The 23475-nt window shown below is 46.6% G+C and overlaps 1 protein-coding gene across 11 annotated transcripts in view; it reads right to left on the bottom strand.

Annotated features, from left to right (window-relative positions):
• Positions 1 to 53: 53 nt before the first annotated feature.
• specc1 (sperm antigen with calponin homology and coiled-coil domains 1) overlaps positions 54 to 23475 on the bottom strand; it is a 44869-nt gene continuing 21447 nt past the window's right edge. For 7 of the 11 annotated variants that reach the window (XM_029174717.3, XM_029174715.2, XM_029174719.3 and 4 more), the window contains 12 exons: positions 21095 to 22650; positions 19909 to 20116; positions 19684 to 19757; positions 19221 to 19396; positions 15611 to 15774; positions 15054 to 15154; positions 14895 to 14970; positions 14487 to 14634; positions 13321 to 13423; positions 6022 to 6138; positions 4247 to 4306; positions 54 to 1466 (listed from right to left, as the gene is read on the bottom strand). In XM_029174717.3, the coding sequence (XP_029030550.2) occupies positions 1338 to 1466; positions 4247 to 4306; positions 6022 to 6138; positions 13321 to 13423; positions 14487 to 14634; positions 14895 to 14970; positions 15054 to 15154; positions 15611 to 15774; positions 19221 to 19396; positions 19684 to 19757; positions 19909 to 20116; positions 21095 to 22650 (2912 nt within the window). In that variant the 3' untranslated portion in view covers positions 54 to 1337. Of the gene's footprint in view, positions 1467 to 4246; positions 4307 to 6021; positions 6139 to 13320; positions 13424 to 14195; positions 14415 to 14486; positions 14635 to 14894; positions 14971 to 15053; positions 15155 to 15610; positions 15775 to 19220; positions 19397 to 19683; positions 19758 to 19908; positions 20117 to 21094; positions 22651 to 23475 lie in introns of those variants that run through there. The other 4 variants (XM_029174716.3, XM_041073892.1, XM_041073891.2 and 1 more) reach the window with 4 other exon arrangements.

Below are 23475 nucleotides of genomic sequence, written 5' to 3'. Positions count from 1 at the left end.
GCACACCGAGAAACTGGTGCGTTCACAGAAAGACGACACTAAACCCTCCATGATTGAAAACAAATGACAAACCTTTATTGCGCAGTTTTCACCCAACAGGCCTCCAAACAGACTCCTGCAAATAGAAAACCTATTTGACACATTCCCACTTTTCAGAATGCACGAGTTGGAGATAAATAAATAACAGTTTTCTTCCAAAACCTTTCATCAATGGAAGTTTTTATTTTAACAATATTTAATCTTAAACAATTCACTGCAAGGTGGAAGAGAAAATACAAAAAAGAAAAACCCTAACAATATATGAAGTCATTTAAATAAGTTATAAAATAAATATTTCCTGACTGCAGCTAATACACTGTACAATGTGTAAGTGAATGTGTCCCTCTAACCTCACCATTGATGAGAACACACTCTGTATCCATGGAAACGATAGGCTACACAAGAAACATGGCGACAGCTGTGTCCTGAAAAGGCTTTTGTCGCAGAAATTAAAACTGCGAGACAACGTGTTGTACCTGAACCCTTACATGTAAACTTATTCTCTCATACCATAGTAAAACATAACAGTGAAATATATAGACACATGTTTTGCAAAGCTGCTCCAGAACCATTTTTTCAGACTGCATTCAGTCAGTCCTTCACACTAAAAACATAGAATCAGTCTTTATTCTTAAAAATATTTCTATAAAACTCTGTCACATCATCACCGCTACAGTTCGTCTACTTCCTGATCGGAGGACAGTTCCAGCTAATTTACAGTACTCCCTCAGTATGAGTTCACCGCTTTTCAGGAAACGGGTCCGGCTCGGTTCACACTGGTTCACTCCAGTGAAGGAGACGTCACACTGGTGTGTGAGGAGGAACCCTGCAGCAGCAGCATGCATAGTTTGGCACATTTATACCAACAACTGGGGGAACTGGCCAGTGATGCTCAGTGTCGGGGGGGGGGGGGGCACGGTAACCGATCCTGAACCAATCTAATGTTATTGTAGTGACTGACAGGAAATAGATGCAACAAATTACAAACCTTTAAAACCTGTGTGAATCAATATGAAGCAATGGAAAACTATGAATCAGTTTAACCACTTGTGCTGCCAACAGCTACAGAACACACTGCAGCATTATCTGAGCCTGCCTCCAGGTGCCGATGGGCCCGCTCGGAGCCCGCGGGTTCTGTTTCCCGTCCGCGTGTGAGTGTCTGGAAGGTCAATGTGCTGTTGACAGACGGGCCGCAAGCGTGGAGCTCCATCGCTCTCCAGCTGCTCAGGTCTCAAAGTACTTGTAGATCTGAGAGACGTAGTGCATGACGCTCTGCCAGTCCGGCCGGTCCGTCTTCATCAGCTCCTCCATGTCCTGCTCGGGGAACGGAGAGAGAGCAGAGGCGAGCGATGTGTGTTGAATTCTGCTTTTCTGTAAGATTTAACGGCTGGATGTGCGGCCGCTGCTGTCACAGGTATGAAGTCACCCTAAATAAAAGCATCAGACAAAAACCAATCGATGCCAATCCTCCGGAGAGTTTCAAAATTACGCTCCCCATTTGGCCAATCAGTCAACAAATATGCAACCTCCACGCGCGGCTGATCGCATTAGACGGACAGACAAAACACAAAATGATATAACTCGTTTACCGAAACAGCATTAGGCTTCGGTGATTCTCAGCCGAATTGACACAAATGTCAATTAAGTCAAGTGCAATCAAGATTTCTGCGGTACTGTAACTGTAGGCGGAACCAGCGGGGGCGTTCAGGTACATCGTCTGGTTGATCAAAGCGGACTCCAGCAGGTCCAGTAGGTGGATCTGAGGCCGTTAGCACTTGGTTTTAGAAGTCGGGTGATGGGAGGTTAATGGACAGAGCTGCTGTAATCTGATCTACCCACGGTGTGATTGCCATTTCTCTGACATGTGTTAGGAGACCTGAATGCACCGAGGGCCAGCATCGCCCCCCCTCCTCAACCACCACCACCACCACCACTAACACTGTGATTTATTAGCAGTAGCGACGCAGCCGTGACACGCGTGTTCTGCCGAACACCTCATAGACGCATGCAGCGGATAAAGACGCGGGGCTTGTTTGTGTACTAACAGGGCTGAGGTAAACGACAGAGGGAAGACTTGGTCAGGTCGAAGACGAGGCGTTAAACAAAGGATGACACAGAACAAAAAAAAGACAGGAAGGCAGAAGAAGCAGCAGGATCAAAGTGAAGAACAAGCAGGAAATGAAGACAGCGGCAGCAGAGGTGTGATTCTAGAGCAGCAGGAAAGAAACCCAGCAGCCACTTACAGCTGTGTGCCCTTCAGCAACAACACGCTTTATTTATATATATTACGTGTTATATAGTGTTCAGGACTGAAAGCCTCTAGGACTAATTGGACCAGAGGCAGCTTTAGTTCTGTCACAGACACGGAGCCACATTTGACTTCTGACACAAGAGCTAAAAGTCGAGCGAGTGACGGACTTTCTCAGGACACATGGATGTTCTATTTATTGTCGCTCCAGGCATCTGCAGAACTGCAGCTTTTTCAGAAATAACGCGCCTATTCTGCATCTCCAGCAGATCGCTGTGTGGTCCTGGGACCGAGCGGCTGCAGTCAGCAGCTCCGGGACGGATCCCCGTCGACAGCGGTGACTCACGCGGCGGACCAGACTTTCACATGACTTTACATGGAACGGGCGTCACGGCAGCTTCCATCAGCTCCGGTGGAGTCACCTCCAGGATTTCTCAAGCCTTAGTGGGAGGAAGATGGAGCCCTCCCTGTGTTTGAGAGGAACCGAATGTCTGGAAGCTTGTCAGTGCAGATTAGGAAGCTCTAGTAGCAGTTTGACTCCAGTAATTTGTTTGTTTACAGCATTTTTAACTCACTGACATGGGAACAAGTTTGCAGTGTCTAATCTGGCATCCACAAGCACGTAATGGAGAATTAATAAGCAAGAAATGTGAACCCTGGCCTCCGCCAAACATTTAAACCTAAGTGAGCTCCAGCTGGCTCGTCCACATTAAGATCAAATGAGCTGTTACACTGATTTCTTCATATTTGAGTTGTCCAACAACTGTTTCTAATGTTTGCTTAGACTTTTACTTCTGATGCTCCCTAAAACCATCAGCTGGAATGGAAAGACAGCTGCACAGACGTAAAACAGAGAGGAAGAGAGATCACAGCAGCATGACCCTCGCGTCAAAGATGTTTTGCCATAATTTCTGGTGCATTTTTAAAGATCACAGCACATTGTTCCTCCAAATGCAACACACACACACTTACACATCTGGTTGTAGGAAGAGCTGCTTCTGGGATCCATGTCCTGAATAAACACTGTTTTATGCAACCGGCACCCAAAATGCACTATAACCAATGGGATGCTACAAATATGAAGCGTCAGCATTTGCTTGTTTGATTAATGAATGAATGAACGTTTATATCTTTGCTATTAAAGTTCAAATTAGGACTAATACGTCAGAGCGTTTTATCAAAGCGTGAAGCCACTTCCACACCCACACATGTGCACATGAAAGTCAGATAAGGTGGGGGGGGACAGTAATCACTGCGACGCCTCCCTGTCATGACTTCATCCATTAGTCCAGTAGAAAAACCCCAGCGGGTCGATTGCACGGCATCAGCGCGTCTCGAGAACGGGAGCAGCGGTTTCTCCACCGATTGCTCCCGTTCATTCTGTCTAAACACAGCGGCGTTCGGATTGATGAGCGTCACATTTGGTCTGTGGTGAACTTTAACCCTTTCATCTAACTCCATTATCAGGGCCACACAATTTGTCCAAACCTTTGGACGACGTTGCAGGTTTGTTTAGCGCTGATCAGATGACGGTCCGTGTGCTGAACACACAAGAAGCTTAGGGAGATAAACTCGGACACACGTCCTACCTGCTGAACCTAAGGTAGCCTGTTAGGACGCACACACAGCAGCCAGAAGCACCAGAGACTCCGCCTCGTTCTAAACGTCTTCATTGCCGACATAATGTGCAGAGCTGGGGATAAAACTTGAAATACTTTGGAAGTGAATTTTTTAGAGCGTCAAGGAAACAGGGAGGGTTTTTCCTAGTTAGTGCTTACAGTAGGAAGCATACAGTAAATAAGGTTCGTAGGTAGGAAGCATAAGTAAATAAGGGGGGGGGGGGCCCACTAGTCTAATCAAAGCTTCTGTCTGTGTTATCTGAGCGCGCGTGTGCGTGTGTGTGTGTGTGTGTGTGTGTGTGTGTGTGTGTGTGTGAGAGTGTGTGAGGTCTCAACTCACCAGGGAGGGTTTGATGCCAATGCTCTCTGCAGCCTGAAAAGCCAGGGTTAGATTCCGGACCTAAAGGAAAAAACAAAGCATTGGGTGTTGAGGCGCTGTGAAACTCCCTGCATCCTGTCATATCCCAACACACACGGAGGTCCACACAGCAACAATGAGCCCAGGATTCTCCTCATGAACTCCTACTCACACCCTGGAGACACCCCGGCATATCTGTCGGCCATTAGGTTTATTTAATAGGAGTGAAGCTACACTGCACAAACAGGCCCGCTGTAGCTCTTGGCACAGTAACGACATACTTCAGATGGAGGACGGCTTTTCACCAAGCTGCTTGAAGAAAGCGCTGGGCAGCTGCAGTGGACGACGCCGCTCATCCAGGGCTGCCCTGCACGCCGCCCTCTGGACAAGAATCGCAATGGAGGAAATCCTCAAATATTTAACACGTGAACTTGGGGTATTTTAAACAATCACTTCTCCGTAGAGAGGAAGCTCTAAATCACCAGTTAATGCTGAGAGAAGAACTCCCCTTTAAGCGAGCAAGGCTAAAAACATGTCAGCAATGCACGCTCCCCTCGACCTCCACCACTTCCAATGCTGCTGATGTGGAATTAATAAACGACGAATGCTTAATAATTAGCTTTGAATCTCACCTAAAATAAAAGCGAGGCCGTGAGGTTGTCTCCGGGAAAAACATCTGATGATAAAGGGCAACGGAGGGCAGTAATGGGATTATTGGAAGGACAGATTATACTGGGAAGAGGTTTGGTGTTTGGGCCTCGGGGAAAGTCACTCGGCGTGAGTTATTAAAGCCAGCACGCGTCTATTGAATTATTCAGAGAGATGGCCAGTGCAATGTCTCTGTCATCAGCCTAATGCTACACATTCCCAGTGACTCCACTGTGCGCACACGCCTACACGACCAATCTGTCACGTAGGCCGCGTCGCGGCGTGTCGGGGGGTGTTTGTCTATTGTTTTAATGGTGCGGCGAGACAACAGACCTGCAGCTCCCCGGAGAGGAGCCATGTTGTCGGCAAACTTACTTTACATACCACCTGCACGGCCACATTACAGAGATGTCAGCGCTGAGCTATCGCCGCCGCCGCTTTAATGGTGCTTGTGTGTGATTCAAGCAGCGTCAGACCTATGAAAAGCATCTAATGTGATAGGAAAAATGAGCGTGTTGCATAAACGGATCATTTTCACAGTTTATAGCTTCATATTTCCCACAAATACCGTTGTGGATTTATGGGTGGTATTTGGTAGAGACGTCGTTCTGCAAGTCTAAGACAGTACATTACTACAAATGGAGCTCTTTAAAGGCGCTGTTAACGATTCACCTTACTAATAAACATTACTGCCTTCTCTGAATTCAAGCTTGAGGTACAATAACTAATTAAGTCAGTTTTTCTATTAACTCAACCACGTTCGCTGGAAAGAATTTCCTCAGTGTTGCAGTAAACCTTCAGTGTGTCATGCACACATATGGATCCATACGTGTGGAGCGCTTCACACTGGGATCCATGCATGTATGCATGAGCGGGAGCGGGTCACGACCCCGCGATGATTGAAGCACGGCCCGGCATTTAGAGAAGAGGGGCAAAGATAATGTGCAGGGAATAAATGAAAGGGGTTGAGGGGACGACCGATGGGCAGGAAACGTGCAGTACGTGTGCGTTCGGGGTATAAATACATTTATTTCTGCCACTAATCGACATGCTAAAGGAGAACGGATGCTGACGTCAGTGCAATAATTTAGGGTTCCTGTAGGTTTTACCTTATCTTGACTGATGAGTTCCTGGTAAGGGATGTGGGCGGGCAGATACGTGTGTAAGAGAGCACAGAAAGCCAGGCCGTCGCTCCAACTGCTGCTGAAGTTTGTCACGTCAATATTCTGTAGACACAGAAGAGACGAGGAGGCAAAGAGCAAAACAAAACAAGGCAGAGTCAATGTCACCTAATGATAATGAGCTAAAAGGGCCCATAATAAGCGTGGAAGAGGTAACAGCCTCTCGACAACGTGAACAGGCCACGAAAAAAGCCATTAAGATGTGAAACCACAGGAAACAGCATGAAAATTAAAATTTAATGCTATTACATGTTGGTCTGGATTTTTCAGAGTCCATTAATGCCGGCTCATGTTTCACTTGGAGGATGACGGGAGGGACTTTTGTCTAGAGCCTCCTCTGAGCCCCCAATGCACTCTGTGATCTCTCCTCTAGGTGAGGAACGTGCATAGCAGCACGTCCAGCCCGTGTGTGTGTGTTTGTGTGTGTGTGTGTGTGTATGTGTGTGTGTGTGCTACACGTGTGCGATTCCCAGAGCATCGCCAGCCTCATGCGCTGTACACAGGGAATTCAAGGTTTCATAAGAGAGCAGGGCTTTGGAGGAAAGACTTCCTCCGGTCCATTGTTTGCCGTCGCAGGCTCCCTGTTGGACAGATAAGTTATTTCCGTTATCTTCCTCTTTTATCCCCTTTGCACTTTGGGATTACCACTAATATCCCGAGGCATGCGTTTATGTGAGGGTTCCCAGGTCTGCCTGCACCTCACACACGTCTCCCTCCTCACATTGCGTCATCACGGCAGTAATGAATGTGGGCCGAGCCTCGATAAGGTGCACACGAGTCTGTCCCTGCGCGGTTCCCTTCGCTCCTCCGGTCTGATGTCGCGGACGTCTATTATTGAGCTGTGGTCTCAAGCCGAACGGATTGCGGACCGCGGAGTGATGCACGCGCGCCGCTGTCAAAGTGATGTAACCTGGCAGTTGTCGTGGTCACGTTTGGACGCTGGAATGGAGAAAATGTGCCTTTAGCTAAATGTGAGCCTCGCTTATTTTTACCTACTTTTGTCGTGGCGCGGCTGCAGGTCAGCCGGTCAAATCAGTGTCCCGTTTCAGTCCTGACAGCTCGGATCAAAAAAGGCCACGTTGAGAACCAACTACTGCAGTTTGAAGTGCACTGCAAGCAGATTTCATTAACTGAGAGACCCGTGTTCATTTTAATGCCACTTATTTCCAAGCATATTATAGATTTGTAGAATCCCACCAGCCAATGTTTATACATATATCACAGCAATATACCTGCACACTCCGTACTGACCCTGGGAACCTTTTGTGCCACAACTATTGCAACTCTTATTCTTGTTAAACCTCATTAAATGTCTGAATGTTCCGCTACATGATGCAACAGTTTATTAATCGTGTTCCTGAATCTGAAACTGATTGAGCTTGAGTAGCCCCTGGAGCACGCTAGTGAGCGTCAGCTACGCTAAATCGCTTTGTCACAATCCTAATAAAAGATAACATCAGAAAGTTGAAATCATTATTGTTGTTCAACTTGAGTCACCGGGAAACGATACAATGGGATCTGAAGGAGCAGCTGTTCGACCTGGACAAGGCACAACAGGAAGCGTATTCTTGGGCTCAGACTTTGTTTATGTTCGCTATTACACGTCATTAACAACAATTCTTCCCGTTGTCATTAACTAAAACCTGATATGTCACATTAGTTTAAGATCATCAAGTGAATCAATCACTACAAAAATGCCAAGCATTTACAAAACACTCCCTATAATTATCTGATCTAACAACCACAAGTCTCTTCATCATCCCCTGTTTGTCTGTGTGAACGGCACCTGTACAGTCATGTCAGCTCACATTTCTCTCATACCTTCCTTCCTTCTTTACACACGCACACACACATACACACACTCTCCCACTGTTGGTGACAATGTGGACTCCGAACCCAAGATGGATAACGATAAATCAGCTGATAAAGGAGATAGTAGTTTGTTTAAGTGGGTCAAGAGAGTTGTGAGGGTGTTGGAAATGGTCTGAGGAAAACATGGGGTCTGGTGGGTTTGTTGGAGTTCAGGGTGCGAGGTGGGAGGTGTGTGGGGGGGGGGAGGGAGAGCCATGAATGCTAAAACAGCAGCGGACAACAACAGCTCTCTGGGAGCCGGCTCGAAAAAGCAAACACAGCATCAGGCGGCAGGAAGTGTCTCGCTTGGCACAAAAGGCCGAGCCGGTGCGTTTTCAGAGCCCAGAGAAAGACAGTCTGAGAGAAAGCCACGGGGTTGTACAGGGAAAAACCTGAGCCGAGGGGGAAAAGGAGCAGAGCGCCTGCGACGGCACAGTTCCTCCGATTACAACAGACACACGGCTAGTTTAAAGGCAAATACCTGCAGCGCCTTGTAGATGTGACCCAGACCTTGTGAGCAATGCTCCATGCATGGACTTGGGCATCACTTGAGTCAGAAGAGGGTGAGGAATGGTCGGGACGGTCACATTAGAGAATCAAAGTGTCTTATTGAATATTAATACTACTCTGTGCAGCTTCAGATGTCGTTAAACACCTGCCCATATCACATCTGGATGGACAATAGATCCCCTGGGATGTAAACCATCTACAAATGAATTCAGTGACTTGGACATTATCCAGTTACTAATCATACACAGACAGCAGTCAAACGCTGTGAGCATCAGCGGGAGGTCTGTCTGTGTGGATGCGACCGGGCTGGTGTCGGGACCGGCAGCTGCTGCCGGGCTTTCATGACACTAGACACCCAGATGTCAACATGCCATAGCTGCAATATTGAGCTCTTACTCATGGATCAAGAATGTAAAGAGCCCAAGTGCAACACGGCTGACAGAGAGCGACGGACACACACACACAGGCCCACACACATGCACACACACACAAATACACAGACACACACACACAGGCCCACACGCATGCACACATCCAGGGTTGGTTAAAGAGTCCATTAGTCAAAAGGGTGAAAGTAGGAAGCATCTGACTGATGAGCCTGTCTCTGTAGGTTTCCTGGCCTTGAATCCATCTCACCTCAACTGAATGAGTCGCGTACCAAGAAGACAAACAGCCGAGAATGGTGTGAGAACGAAAAACCACAGACGAGCACACGCACAACGGCAGAGGAAGAGAGGGGAAACCAAAACAAAACTGAGCAAACAAAGTCAGAAATGGGAGGAAAAAATAGCCGAGAAGCGAAGGGGGACAAAGCCCTAATGGATGTGGCTTTGAACTGTCGTCATGAGCTACGACGGGCTGCAGTCCCAGGCAAGCGGGAGCGCGGAGACGAAGCCGGGGCGGCGGCGAAGGTCATGGAGCGCGTACAGCTGGGAAGTGCTGCTCTCCATGGATCCGGCCTGTCTCTACATACGATTTAATGGAGCCATTCTGCACACAAGACAGGACAGAGTGGGGGTCAGAGAAGGTACAGGCACACGAGGGCCAACTGGGCTAATGCATTAGAATGAATCTACCGTTGAATCATATAAGCTCACCAATCTTAGTTACGGCCTGCGTGAACGTGGGCCGATGAGAGCAGCCAGCTGTGATTGTCCTGGATATTAACCTTGTCCGATTTGAAGAAAGAGACTAAATAAGCGTCTTTCTAAAAATGTCACAGAGCTCCGTTAATAGAGCAGCCCAGCACTTCCTCCCTTTGTTCATATGACAATATTCAGTGGTGCCACTTAGTACAATCACTTCCCTTATGTTAACGGCTGCTCAGGGGCTCGTCCGCCGTAAAATATCAACATTTGGAAGCAGGGGTTTTAGAATTCCAAATTAAATTGTTCGAGCACAGTCGTTTAAACTGCTGAGTCTGTTTTTTCCCCACATCAATAGAACTTTTAAGAAAGTCCGCTCTTTGAACTCCTGCTGTACTGCATTCCCCTCCTCGATGTCTGACCTCCACTCCGCGCTCACCTGGGTTCTGTTCCTGTTTCTTCAATAGCGCCGAGTGTGTGCGGTGTGTGAGTTTTCCCAGACGTGGCCGGATGAACTGTGCTCTGTCAGTCCCAGCTGAGGCTAATGTTCAGAGCCTTTGCTCATTGTTCCCATCTTGAACAAACACTGCATTTATTTTTGTTTGGCTTCTATGGTTAATTGGGGGAAAAAAAGGTTTCAAGTGTCTGGAGCAGTCCTAAATTAAGACATGAAAGAGCTTGGTAAATATACAGCAGGGGGTCCAGAGTGTTTCCCAACAGAACACACACTCTGGAGCCTGGGCTTATTGTAGGGAACTTCTGCAACTAGACATTTTGCTTCTAAAACAAAGATTAAATTTGATTATGAAGCTTCAATATGAATTGTTTGTTTTGTGATCTAAATCCCTTATAGTCTGGTTTCTGTCCAACCACAACATCCACTCAAGGCTGCTGCGATGGTGTGCGGGGAAAAACCTAAAACCTCCGGTCTCAGGCCATGCGTGTCCCATCCCACAAACTGTCCTGAAAACCACAAACAGAAGATGCATAAAAGTGGTTTTGTGCTTCAAGCCTGGGCCCAGTCCAACGCAGGACCCCATGTGAATACTAATCACCAGCGAGAGGCTCCTTGGGCCGGTCCCACAGGGCAGAAGGAGCCGGCTTGAGGTCTCCACTGATCGATCGGTGCTTCCTGCAATGTGACGGAGCGCGGCTGGGCTCGCATCTCATGCTCCAATGAGAGTCTAACACGGGTCGGGTACGGCGCTGAGGACCTGCGTGCTACTGGGCTGTGTGGGTAACCACAGCGAAGCATCCACAGCCACGCTCAAACACGCTGGACACACACCATTTCACCTCATCGGAAGGTGACACGACACTTTCGTGTTCATTTAGTACGTGATGTACTCAATGAATGCACCTCCTCCTCATGGTCACTAGAACCGGCCTGTCTCCCTTCTATTTATCATCATCTGGCTTAGAGCCATAACCGCAGACACTTGCTCTGTTTGAACACAAACAACCGTCCAGCGTGCTTACAAAAGCAGTGTCCCTTTAATTAGAGCGCTGTTTGACCAAAAGCTCCGCCAACAATGGGAGAGTAATATCCACTGGCACAAGGCTGACCCTCCCTTGAGCTTTGCTCTAGTCCCACACACTGGCTTTTCTGGTTCTGGACCGGCAGATGAGCGTGATATAACAGCGCATTTCCTGACTCCACTGATGGAAACAGGAGACGTGACACTGGGTCAAAACTGGCCCCTTAAAGTGACTAAACCCAAATTATTATGATGCTATACTTAATGTAAGAGCCTGTTGTTGAACTATTAGCTGGTGCCATGAAGCATATATGTGTTTAGTGATAAAACTTCAGAGCAGGACAAGAGCGTGACAGAGGGACCGCTACGAACTGTGTGACAGATCGGGGAGTCTCAGGGTATTAGCCGTAATTAGTGGCTTCCATGTGGACAGAGGCTGCATAACAATCCAACAGCCTGACCTTTCGGCAGACATACCAAGTGTCTGTACCCTTTCCCTTCAGTTTGTCACAAAACCACGAACTGTGGTTGCATGCTGTAGACCACTGTAAATGAAGCACAGCCACTGTACTGTATGTCACACACGCCCACACGCAAAACAGAAATCCCTGTGGAAGGTACTGGAATTCAGCAGAACGAGGAGGATCAAGAGGCAAATAATAGAATCTCATGAATCTCTCCTGAGAAACATAAGGGTAACCCCACACACACTGAACACTAGTCCCATCTACTGCTGACGTGTCCTTAACTACTGCAGCACTACTATTGATATATAGTCCACATCCAGCTACTGCACAGATCAAGCACATGGGGAACAAGCAGAAAAGGATCAGAGCTTGAATCAACAACAGTTGCTCCAGGAGGGGACTGATACACTCCCAGCAACCAAATCTTCTTACTGCATTCCTGATACCACAAAATAAGCACACTGTGTGGCTAAGCCTTCTGTGAGAGGGCTCGTAATGCAGGTTTTATTAGGTCCAAACCAATGGGAAACAGGGCTGATGGAGGGTTTCATCTGGACCCGACTGTCCCCAACTGAACTGAGTTCATATTGGTTTCTATTATTATTTCTCACTTGCTTGACTCTGTTTAGCCCTTTGTCATTAGAAGCAGGCTTCGTTGCTGCTGCAGCTGTAGCAGAAATCAGTCGCGTGCTTCCTCTGGAGCGCATCTTGACGGGTTCTCAACTTTTTCATACAGACCTGCAGCCTCCAGACAAGTCTGACGTCATATCGCACCGTCGGTGCCTTGGCAACAGTTTTATCTCATCTGGTCGTGCGTTTCCATCACAGATGATCTGCTGCGTGCGTTTTATCAACATGTGTCATCAAACAGCCGACTTCAGACGAACGATGACTCAAAGTACACTGAACACTACCTCTAATGGTGCTCATACACTCATTATATAGTCTAACAGTAGGAACTATTGACATGATGAGGCAAGTCTACTTTTAGGGACATTGCATGTGTCAAGTTTGTTCAAGCCACAGCTACTGCACATGCTGCTAGAGTGACTCCCAACAGGTCAGACACATCCACAGCACTGAGGCCTGACAGGACTTTTTGTCCTGACTGGAGTCTGTGGACCAGTCTGCCGGCTGCTAGGACCTTTAGTATTAGTTAGCTGGCACGCTGGCACACAAACATGATGATTACATAGGCAAATCTCTAATCCCAGCGGGTTTAATGGGCTCCTTAAACTGGGTATTATGGGAGCAGCTAAGCCAGGTGATTGTCAGCACTTGAGTCCAGGGACACAGGAAACACAGATGGGAACACAACAACAATGCATAACCAACTGGACACGCGTAACACCAAGGAAAGCCACACACACACACACACACGCACGCACGCACGCACGCACGCACGCACGCACGCACGCACGCACGCACGCACGCACGCACGCACGCACGCACGCACGCACGCACGCACGCACGCACGCACGCACGCACGCACGCACGCACGCAGAAGGTCCCTCCTCATTGTTTCCATTACTTCTGACTCGACACAGGCACACTGATATGACAGGTGCATCAAACGGTGGGTAATGTGCCACCACAGTCTAACACCTCTGTGAGTGGTGAATGAATGAAATAACCGCAGAGCCTGAGGGCACAGACAGGGCAATACTATATCCAAGCAATAAAAGCAGAGGGAAGAGGAGCACCTGTCTGACTTTTAATGAAAAACAAAAGAACGCGGGGCTAAAATCAAACCGACCGCGATGCAGAGAGGCCGGGGTGCGAAAGTGGATGGAGCCCGTCTTGCTTTGAGGCAGAGCTCTGGCCTGTGATCCCTACCGGATAGCCCTCTGTTTTCTTCTGGCACCACTTCAGTAGAGCGTTTCTCTTAGATCCACCATACTCCCGCGCCAGCGCAGCCAAGGGGTCCTTTCTTTCCACACTGTCACCAGGGGAACCGCAGCAGCGAGGAGCAGGAGGAGATGAAGAGGGAGAGTTACAGTTACATCTTACAACAATAACACGGCCTTTAACTTGTTCATACTTTCATACAGATTCACAGCTAAAACACAGCCGACCAGGGAGACTTTGTCTATTTGCACTGCAGGTTATTTATGTTGTGTAAAGCTGTCTGTCAGTCTGTCAATCATTTGTGGCCTACACGACTCTGCTGATGTTTCAAAACATTACTGACGAAACTATCACGAGACACATGGAAGAAAAAAATTGTTCAATAAATTACGAGTAGACGGAATAACTGCTTATCCACAGTTTTAGTCCGAGGGTCTGCTCCCTGGGGCTTGATCTGGAGCCGAGGCCATGGGAAGACCATACGGTACGGTTACTGCTGCGGGCATGGTAAACATTCTACTCGTCACTGCTGGTAAATTCATTATTTCCCCGTTTCAGGGGCCGCGCGGCTGGAAGCGGTAACATCCTGTCCTGAGTAATATTTCAAAGGCAGCGAGTATGTGTTTATCAGCAGTGATGCAACTGCTGCATCATAACCCTGACACCAAGCACAGCTGCTCCCACGTGAGAGGACGGCGACACCGCGGATTATTATTGTTACAACTGCCTTCGACGGACACATAATTGCAGAAAAACATACAAAACGTTGCGTGTTATTTTGTTTTATTCCTGTTCGTGCCAGCAACATTTGAAATACAGATGGTAAAGATTAGAAAAAGCAATAATATGACACTAGAGGAAGAGATGCAGCCAGACTGACAGGTTTTTGAGATGTTTATTAATGTCAGTCATATTCTGTTTGAATTATGGGGTGTTGCCTTGAGCGCTGGGCCAAGAACATGACTGCTTCAAACAGCTCCACTCGCTCATAGATGTGCATGTTTTAACTGTACACAGAGGAGCGGTCTGTCCCTGAATGTGACACCCTGTCATTCCTGAAGTACTTTGTAGAACCCAGTTTACTGCGGAGCATTTGAACCAGAACTTAACGGTTACAATACACAAACACTGCTAAATTCCTCAGCTAATCCCACCTGAGCTTACTGTTGTTCCTGTTGTAGCTGAAGGACCCAGTGCGGCTGCTGAGGGACGCGGGGGGTTTGATTACAGACTCCAGAGATGGACTCTTTCTCATGAGGCTCTTAGGTTTCAGGTCTTCCCCGCAGCCAACTGACAGCTTCTCTGAGGGATTGAAGGATGCGTGGAAGGGAGGAAGGAACAGATAGTGGGAAGAGAGTTAGGTATTCAAATTCAACTGCCTATATTCATTAAAAGTAAAACTAAGAATACAATATAGACATTCAACAACACAGATCACTCTTCATGCAGCTACAAGGAATGAATATGATGTAGTTGGTGATGATCTTTACGTATGACACAAACTTGTAATATTTTAAAGTAAATTACTGGATGTCAGTTAGAGCCGCCTGTGGTTTACATACCAAGAGGATGAGAGAATTCTCCATGACAGATCCTTTTCTCTAACGTCTTTGACAGTGGCTTAATGTACGAGTGTCTCTGAAAGGAAATACACAATACATATAAGAAGTGTATTGTGTGATTGATTTACGCACAGCAAGCATCCATTTACTGGTTCATACCTGAATAGGGGAGACAGCAGCAGCAGGTGCTGTGCGGACTGGGATCCCACTCAGGGGGCTTCTTCCCGAGGAGATCATTTGAACACTGTGGCCTGGTCCATCTGTGACAGCAAACAATATGTATAGTCATTTATTACTATATCAGAACGACCATGAGTGACATCTAGAAAATAATTAAGACATTCCTTCCTAGGCTACTGTAGAGGATGCTCAGTGCTTGGCAGACTTTGCTCAGATGGCAGCTATGGACTTAGAGTCCAGAGTACCAGGTTCTGGTCCTACACACTAATTCGGTGATGCCCATGATATACATAGTTCCTGCAAACACTTAAGAGGATCGACTGACAACCATGAAATCCTAACAAGCACTTTGAAGTTCTCCAAACTGCCTGAGGTCATTTGAGGCCTCAGCGAACTGTGATTCAGGGAAGTGACAGATATCCATGCAGCAGATCTGACCAGTTGTTCTCATCTATTGTTACATGGTAGTGGATCCCCGCTACAGCAGCGTGTCCGTTGTGTGTGTGTGTGTGTGTGTGTGTGTTTGCGGAGCTTACTCTGTCCAACAGTATCAAAGGACTTAATGAGGGATTTGACAGTAGCTCCGGGCTCTGAGTCGGCATCTCCGCTGGCGTCTGTGGGTGTGGTCGGGATCATGGAGATGCCGCACCAGTGATGGCTGTTATCAGAGTCGGACGCCCTCATCTCGTCACCATGGGACCTAACAGAAACGATGAACAGAGTTGCTGTGTAGGGAGAGGAGAAACTGAAAGACAGCGTAAACCCAGGCCTGGACTCTTAAACGTTCAGCCTGCTACTTTAGTCACGACACTACAGCACCTGCTGATTAGAACAAAGGCTATAACAAGACTGACAAGCTTGTGTAATCACTGAAGTTTGATTTGTGATGACCCTTTGCACATGGGCCCATCTAAATTTAGAAAACATCTGAGAAATCCAATCACCCAGGCACTTTCTACATAACGGCTGTGACGAACCTTGGACTTCAGGCTGCAGAGCAGAGGGTTTCGGTGTTTATCAGTGATGGATGAGGAGCGAATGACAAGTAAAGAATTCCTGTCATGACTACTGCAAGCAGCTCTTACACAAAAAAGGTAAAAACGTACACAAACCACAGCTGGTGTGATGGGATTTAATTTATTCATTGACAAAATGAACAGACAGACATACATTACATTTAAACATGTCCTTTCACGGGCGTGAAACCAGTCACAAGTCTTTTCTTCCAAGAATAAAAAGTCAACACATTTACTGTGTTTTTCATCAAATAGTTCATGATCACCATGTCAGATATTTCATGTTTTGAGCATAATATTCATATGTTGATAATTTGAGCACCAGTACTTTATTACCTGGTTGAACCATATGGCTTTAACTATAATGAAGATCTGTGTCACCAGCTGGAACCAACACAGGATATTCACTAAGGATTTAGACTCGAATGTGATAAACAACATAATGTAAGTCGTAGGATAAGTGACATCATAGACTTAGAATATCTGATACATTAAAAAGAACAGTGAAAAGGTTCAATAGAAAATCATGTGTAATGGGAATAGGAAGTCTGGGGCCTTGGATCCCTCCTAAGAATGGGTAAACTGTATGTCCAACTGATTCTAGGGAAAACTAAAAACTACTTACAGTAGTTTAAGTTAAACACACGATTAACCTGTGACACAGTCTTCTGGTCTCACTGCAGTTAAACTAAACCATCAATGTTCTGTTTGCTCTGAGAAGATTAAAACTGAGGTATATCTGTGTTTATGGCTGTCTGAAAATCTAATTCTGGCAGTGCAACAGTTACCTCAAGTCATCCTGGTTATTTATCTGGCAGGAGGAAATAATATTCTATACACTATGAACTCCATCAGATGATACTCTTCAGTCTACATGGACGTCAAGGTAACTTTGTATTACACAGCGCCACCTACTGGGGAAATTTGTTGTCAATACTAAACCACAGACATGGAAGTGCTAAAATGAAGTACTGTAAAACTTGACATATGTTGAAGCTGAACTTTAAAGTAATGAGAGAGAGAAAGTAATTTGACCTATACAGAAACATTGAGCTGTGCTGGAGTGCTCCCACCTTAAATTACAGATTTTCATCTGCTGGTCTGTATGTGGATGAACGCTGGAGACAGTTACCATTCAACTCAGTCATCGGCTGAACATTTACAAGTATCTTCCATACCTTTTTTCTGTGGCACATTTTGTACAGGCTGTACACGTTTAGTCGTCTCAAGTCTGTAAAAGGCACAAAGCAGCTTCGCACAGTATAAAAAGAACAACCTATCACTTGAATGGCATTGCTCAAACACAAGTCGAGGGAAATAAAAATGGAAATAGTACATTCATTGAGAAACAAAAATACAGTATTGTTATTCAAAGGGCTCCAAAGAGAAAGCAGACTCTGGGCCATGAGACACAGTCTGTGTGCTGCATCTCCTGTACACAGCTCACTGTTGTGTAGAATGGACTGGTTTAGAACATTACAATTGACACAAAGGTAATAAGTGCAACAATAACACTGTCTTCTTGTGGTGCCTCTAGTGTCCTTCCACCGCCGTCTTGGTATCAAACGTTGCTCCCCCGGTTATTCTAGAAAAAAAAGATAATGAATAAACAACTACTTTGTACTATGTTAAACATTCACGTGTCTTATAGATGTGCAGCAAAACTGAATATTGTCATTAATAAATGCAGACTTCTGGATATGTTTTGGACTGAAACTGAGTCCCATGCATACCTCGTTAAATTAAGTTGACTCATAATGTATGACTAAACCACCCGGTGAAGAGGTCGGTATGCAAATGTATCTGAAGCGGATGACGCAAAGCATGAGTTTACTCCAGTCATGCCGTGCAGACCATCCTGCTATTTAATCAAAAAAGTCTGAGTGTTATTCATTCAAATAACAGCAGGTGGCACCAGATACATCCACTTGAAGAGCAAGTATAAAAAAAAAAACAAAAAAAAACAGGTGAAGCCAAATAAAAAGGGAAGATAATCGTAAAAGGTGCAGTTAGCCGACAGACAGACAGTCAGACAGACCAAAGCAGCAACACCAAGCCAAACACACAGGAAGGTCAGTGAGCAGCAGCACACAGGGCAGGGAGAGGCAGGCTGGCTGAGAGAGGGCTGGCAGGGCAGGACTCACCTGGACATTACACAGGGAGGCTTTGACAGGGACATCTCATAGTCATCACAGGGAGCTGCTGGAGGTAGCGAGCGGACGCAACGCAACAGCTAATCTTGGGGAAAGTTTGCTGATTTAGCCATGATCTTATATCAGTTTTACTATATCCTACTGTATATCAATCACTACATGAAACGTCAACAAGGCACATACTGTATGTTGATCACTTTGTTCTCTATCTATATAGTGATACTGCTCACGACTTTAGCAAAATTAATAGGCGTAAAAGGCTAATTTAAGTAGAAATCCTTAAGTTTTATTTCACTGATTAAATAAATACGCTTTGACGGCCACACAGTAAAAATTATAGCAGACTGGCTGTACCACTATGAATGTTTGAGTAAAGCGCAGCAACACCGTCAAAACCACAATGGAATCTGCTTGAATACAATTTACATACAGTTTACTCACACAAACCCATGCAGTACTCCTGTATGTCAACCACATTAGTGCATGGCCACAGAAAAACACTTCACTAATATTGTATATCCTATACGTACATTTTGTCTATATACTCTTGCAGTAGTTTAAATTATAGGGCAATGGTCAGTATAGAAGAGGGAGACAGAGAGGGCAGCAGCTTAAAGGAGTAGAATACACAGAGGGAAATACCACAGGATACTTCTCAATTACTGACAGAGTCTGCCACATCCAAGCTGAAACATAAACATACAGGATGGATAGAATAGCTACATTAAAAACTGCCCTGCTTTCATATATGACATGACTCTTGGAACTCTCTTGTGTTTTAAGAGAGTTAAATTAATAATATATAAATAACTGTCTGTCTTAATGTGTAAACTGTAGGAGGGTATGGCAGGATTCTGGCAGGTATCTCATATCCACATTATGTTGACAGAGAAAGAACCGCAGGCCAGTGCTAAACAAGGGAAGCTGGCGGGGGAAGGAGATCCAAGGTGGTGTTCATGTACTGTAGCATATAGTACCTGACTCCCTGCAGGGCCTCCAGGTCTGAGGAAAGCTTGGCGTTTCGATCCTGCTCCTCCTGCAGCTGCCTCCTCAGTGCACGCAGCTCCTGCTGAGCCTCCACCTTGATGTCGTTGGCCACCACCACGGCCGTCTGGAGGTCCGCCTGGAAGCGGCGCCACTCCTCCTTCTCATCCTAAAGGTCCAGAACAAACTAAAATAAGAACTTTCTTTCTACTGTTTCACGGTCATTGTGACGATCACGGAAAATTACTATGGAGCAAGTCAGTTTCTTATCCTATTCAAAGCTACCTCCTGACAGATGCTTGGCATTTATATTAAAAGGAAATTTTGCTGAGGGTGGAGTGAGAGAGTTACTGTGAAGAAAATATGTGACAAACACATATTGAGGAAAAATGGATCATGTCTGTTTAGAATTGAAGCCAGCATCTAACAGAAGATTTATGGGTTTAAGTATCTTACCTTTATCTGTCTGTTTAGGATCTTAAATTGTCGCTCTGCTTCAGCCTTCTGCTCTTCCAGCTTTTTGACAAGATCTGCAATGATAAAGTCAAGGTCTTTGATAATGTGTCTGTACTGTACTCAGCTACAGCACAGCTTTGATGAGCTACTGGAGTCGAATATAAAGACTTTATCACAAACAGTAAATGTAGAGACTCCACAGAAGCACCAATCAAAGGAGCTTACTCTCCATATCCAGGACGGCTTGGTTGGTGTGGCAGTTGACGGCCCTCTGCTGCTCCACCTGGTCCTCCAGTTCAAAGATGGTCTCCTTCATCTCCTTCACTTGGTTCTCAGCCTGAACGCCAGCCTCCTCCAGGGAAGCCACCTGGCCGCTCAACTCCTGCTCCCTCCTCTCAGCCTGCTCCTGGACCTGCTGGCATTTGGCCTCCACCTGTGTGTTAATGCATATTTGTGAGATCACAGCAGAATTGGCCCAGAAATCCTGAATGTGATTGCTGTGTGTCACTCTTTTGATTAGATGTGAGCACTTGATTCAAGAAAGTATCATTTATGATGTATTCCAGGAATGTTTTGTGATGTAGTGTTTCCATTTGATTTTGCTGGTGCCACTCTGCATCACACCAGTATAGAACTGGCATAAACAGTGCTGTGTAAATTACATTATGGCATTTTAAAACAATATAAAGACAATGTTAATTTTTTCCCCCTTTCCCCCTCAAACTAAACTTAATGTTTTTGAATGTAAGAGTGGTTGGATGTTTGTGAACACATCTAAGCCGTGGCCTCTCCCTCATGCAAGGACATGACTCTGACTCGCTGGCAGATCACCATGCTGCTGGCACCACTGTCAAGCAGTGACAACATCATTATCATCACTGCTGGTGACACACCTCAGTGTGGAGCAGCAAAATAACCCCAAACATTCACCCCGTCAGACTCTCTGGTTTTCCCCTTCAACATCAGAGACCAAAGTCAATGCTGGGAAACATATGCAAACAATTTGAGTGAACATGAGTTCATGTGCTTTGGTGGCAAGGAAACGGCAGCCGTAAACCATCTTCAGTGGTCATGTTCACTACATCATGTGAGCCCTTCTCATAATTTTGTAAATAATGAGAAAGGCTTTAATATTCATAATGCAAACTGACTATCTTTTTACAACACAACCAATGTGCCTAATGACATTTTTAGTGAGTCACAGAATCAAAGCTCTGCAGTATAACACAATTAAATTGTACAGAAAAATCCCTTTAATCAGCAAAATCTCCTTCAGTGTAAACAGACAAACGTCGTTTAGGCCTGATGTGTCCTAATATTGCATCCAAGCACTCAAAATGTCATAATTTATGATAATACACTGTATACAGTACACAAGTAGTCACTGGGTTCAAACCCTGCGTCATCTCACCTTGGACACTGTGGCTCGCACGTGCTCAGTCTCAGCCTGGGCCTGAAGTAGCTGCTGCCTCAGTTCCGTCAGCTCCACTTCCAGCTTGTCTCTGTCAGTGTGGGCTGTCTTCAGCAGACTCTGCAGCTCGGTGCTGTCGCTGGCGCTCTGCATGGCCTTGAGCTCGCCCACCTTTTGCCTCTCAATGTCCACCTGTGCCTTCAGTCTACTGTTCTCCAGCCGGAGGCCGTCTGCGATGGCCTTCTGCTCCTCCGCTGCTTGCGCTGCCTGGCCTCCAGCTTCCAGCTCCCTGTCCAGCTTGGCCTTCAACCTGTCCATCTCCTCCCTGAGGCTGCGCACCTGGGACTGGGCCTCCTGGTGTTCCTCCTCCAGAGCCCGCAGGCTGCCGGTCAGCTGCTGCTGGATGTCCACCAGCTTCTCCCGTTCAAAGCGCGAGCCCTCCACCAGCTCGGCGTACCTCTGCTCGAGCTCGGCCAGCCGCGGCCCTTGGCTGCTCAGCTCTTCCTCTCTCTGTGCCTGAGCTTGGGTTTGCTCCTGGAGCCGGACGGCCAGCGACTCGTTTTTCTGGGCCAGCACCTCGAAGCGCTCCCTCTGTTGCTGAAGTGAGGTCTGCAGGAGGCGCTTCTCCTCAGACAGACGCTCATTCTCAGATGTCAGTTCCTGCACCACTTGCTGCTGGTCTGCCAGCTCCTGCACAGTTGCTTGCAGCTCCTCGGCTGTGCTGTGGTGGCTCTCCTCCATCTTGTGTATTTTTTCCGTTAGGCTCTGAACTGATACCCCCTGCCCCTCATCAACTCTAATCGCCCTGGTTTCACCACTGATGCTGCTGCTTACTGATTCTGAGCGTGAGGGGATCTTCTCAAACTCTGAGGAGTCAGGTGATGGGGAACCTTTGGTGATGTCGGAGCTGGATGAAGCAGAGGTTTTGAGGGGACTGATGGAAGGGAGACTGTCCTGTTGTGGAGCCGAGGAGTTGGAGTCTGAGGACAGGCCATTTATTAAAGGCTTGGAGTGGGTGCCTGTGTTTGTATTAGAGAGAGGAGAGGCCTCCAGGCTTATGAGCTTTTCCTTGAGCACTTGGTTTTCCTCTCTAAGGGCTGCCAGCTCTTTCTGAAACTTCCCATTCTTTTCCCTCAGTTCCCCAACGAGCACAAGGGCCTCTGCCACTTGCTCCTGCTCTCGATCTGCAGCAGGCTCAGAATGGGCGACAGAGTTAGATGAGGGTGATGAAGAAGACGTAGAAGCTTTACCCCGACAGCGCTGCAGCTCCACTCTAAGATTGCTGATCTCCAAGTCTTTAGCCTTGGCTTCAGCCAGCAGCTCTTTCACCTGACACTCCAGCAGTCCCTTTTCCTGGGTGTCTGCATCTCCACGGGACTTGGTTGAGCTCCGTGTCTGTTTGACCAAGGTGGAGAGGCTGGAGGTGCTGGCGCTGGAAACCATCCTCTTAGTGGAGGAGCTCCTCGGCTGCTCTCTCAGAGAGGTGCGGTCTCTCGTTAGGGTAATAGGCAGTTCCCTCGGAGCTGGGATACCGGACTTCTTGGCTGCTTGAACACCTGAACAAAAGCAAACAAAGCACATATTAAAAAAGTGTTTAGTAGCTACAGTAAATAAGTCACAATGACTAGGAGCCTCAAGATACTGTAAAGGAAAAAGGTTTCATTAATTTCAAAATAAAAGCTTTCAAATCACTCACTCAATGGTGCTGACTCTCTCTAAAAGCTTCACAGGATGAATATACAGTATTTAAAGTATATATAAACTTCTAAAATGTTAAGTATTGACTTAGAATGTGGTTTTTGCTGTGATTCCAGTTAATGAATTTATTAGTTAGCCTTAACTGCTCAGTAGACTAAAGCAGATTGGACATGGACCAGGGAAAGTTGCGCATGCAGCACGAGGACAGTGGCAATTTGTTAACATCATGTCATGACACTAATTGAACGGACGGCGTGTCACATTATGTACTTGTATTATTCAGCAGTTTCATGCTGCTGGTCACTGTACTCCATTCATATATTGTCCTTTGTTTGGACACCAGAGCATCTGACTGGCTCTTTCTGCAGTAATTCATTGTTGCAGCAGGGCTTAACGGTGGCATTTGAAAAGGCACCAGCGTGGGCCACTGGTGCGAGTCTTTTCCAGACCCCTCTCCAGTATGAAGAGCATTTAGCGATGAGCTCTGCGTGACCTGACAACGTTTTATTGTTTGTTTTCAGATCATCGGCAAACGTCGGCACAAAGGGGTCACTTGTGTCGAAGAACGACAAAGGTCCCTGTGCACGCGGTGCGTTCAGAAACAAATGTGCTCGAGCAGCGCACAAAAAACAGCACTGATGCTCACATGCACATCACCATCAAACCCACAGAGCAGAGGCTAA

The sequence above is a fragment of the Betta splendens genome, chromosome 14 (genome assembly GCF_900634795.4).
Source record: "Betta splendens chromosome 14, fBetSpl5.4, whole genome shotgun sequence".
NCBI classification, from domain to species: Eukaryota; Metazoa; Chordata; class Actinopteri; order Anabantiformes; family Osphronemidae; genus Betta; species Betta splendens.
This window is presented reverse-complemented; position numbering and strand designations above follow the sequence as displayed.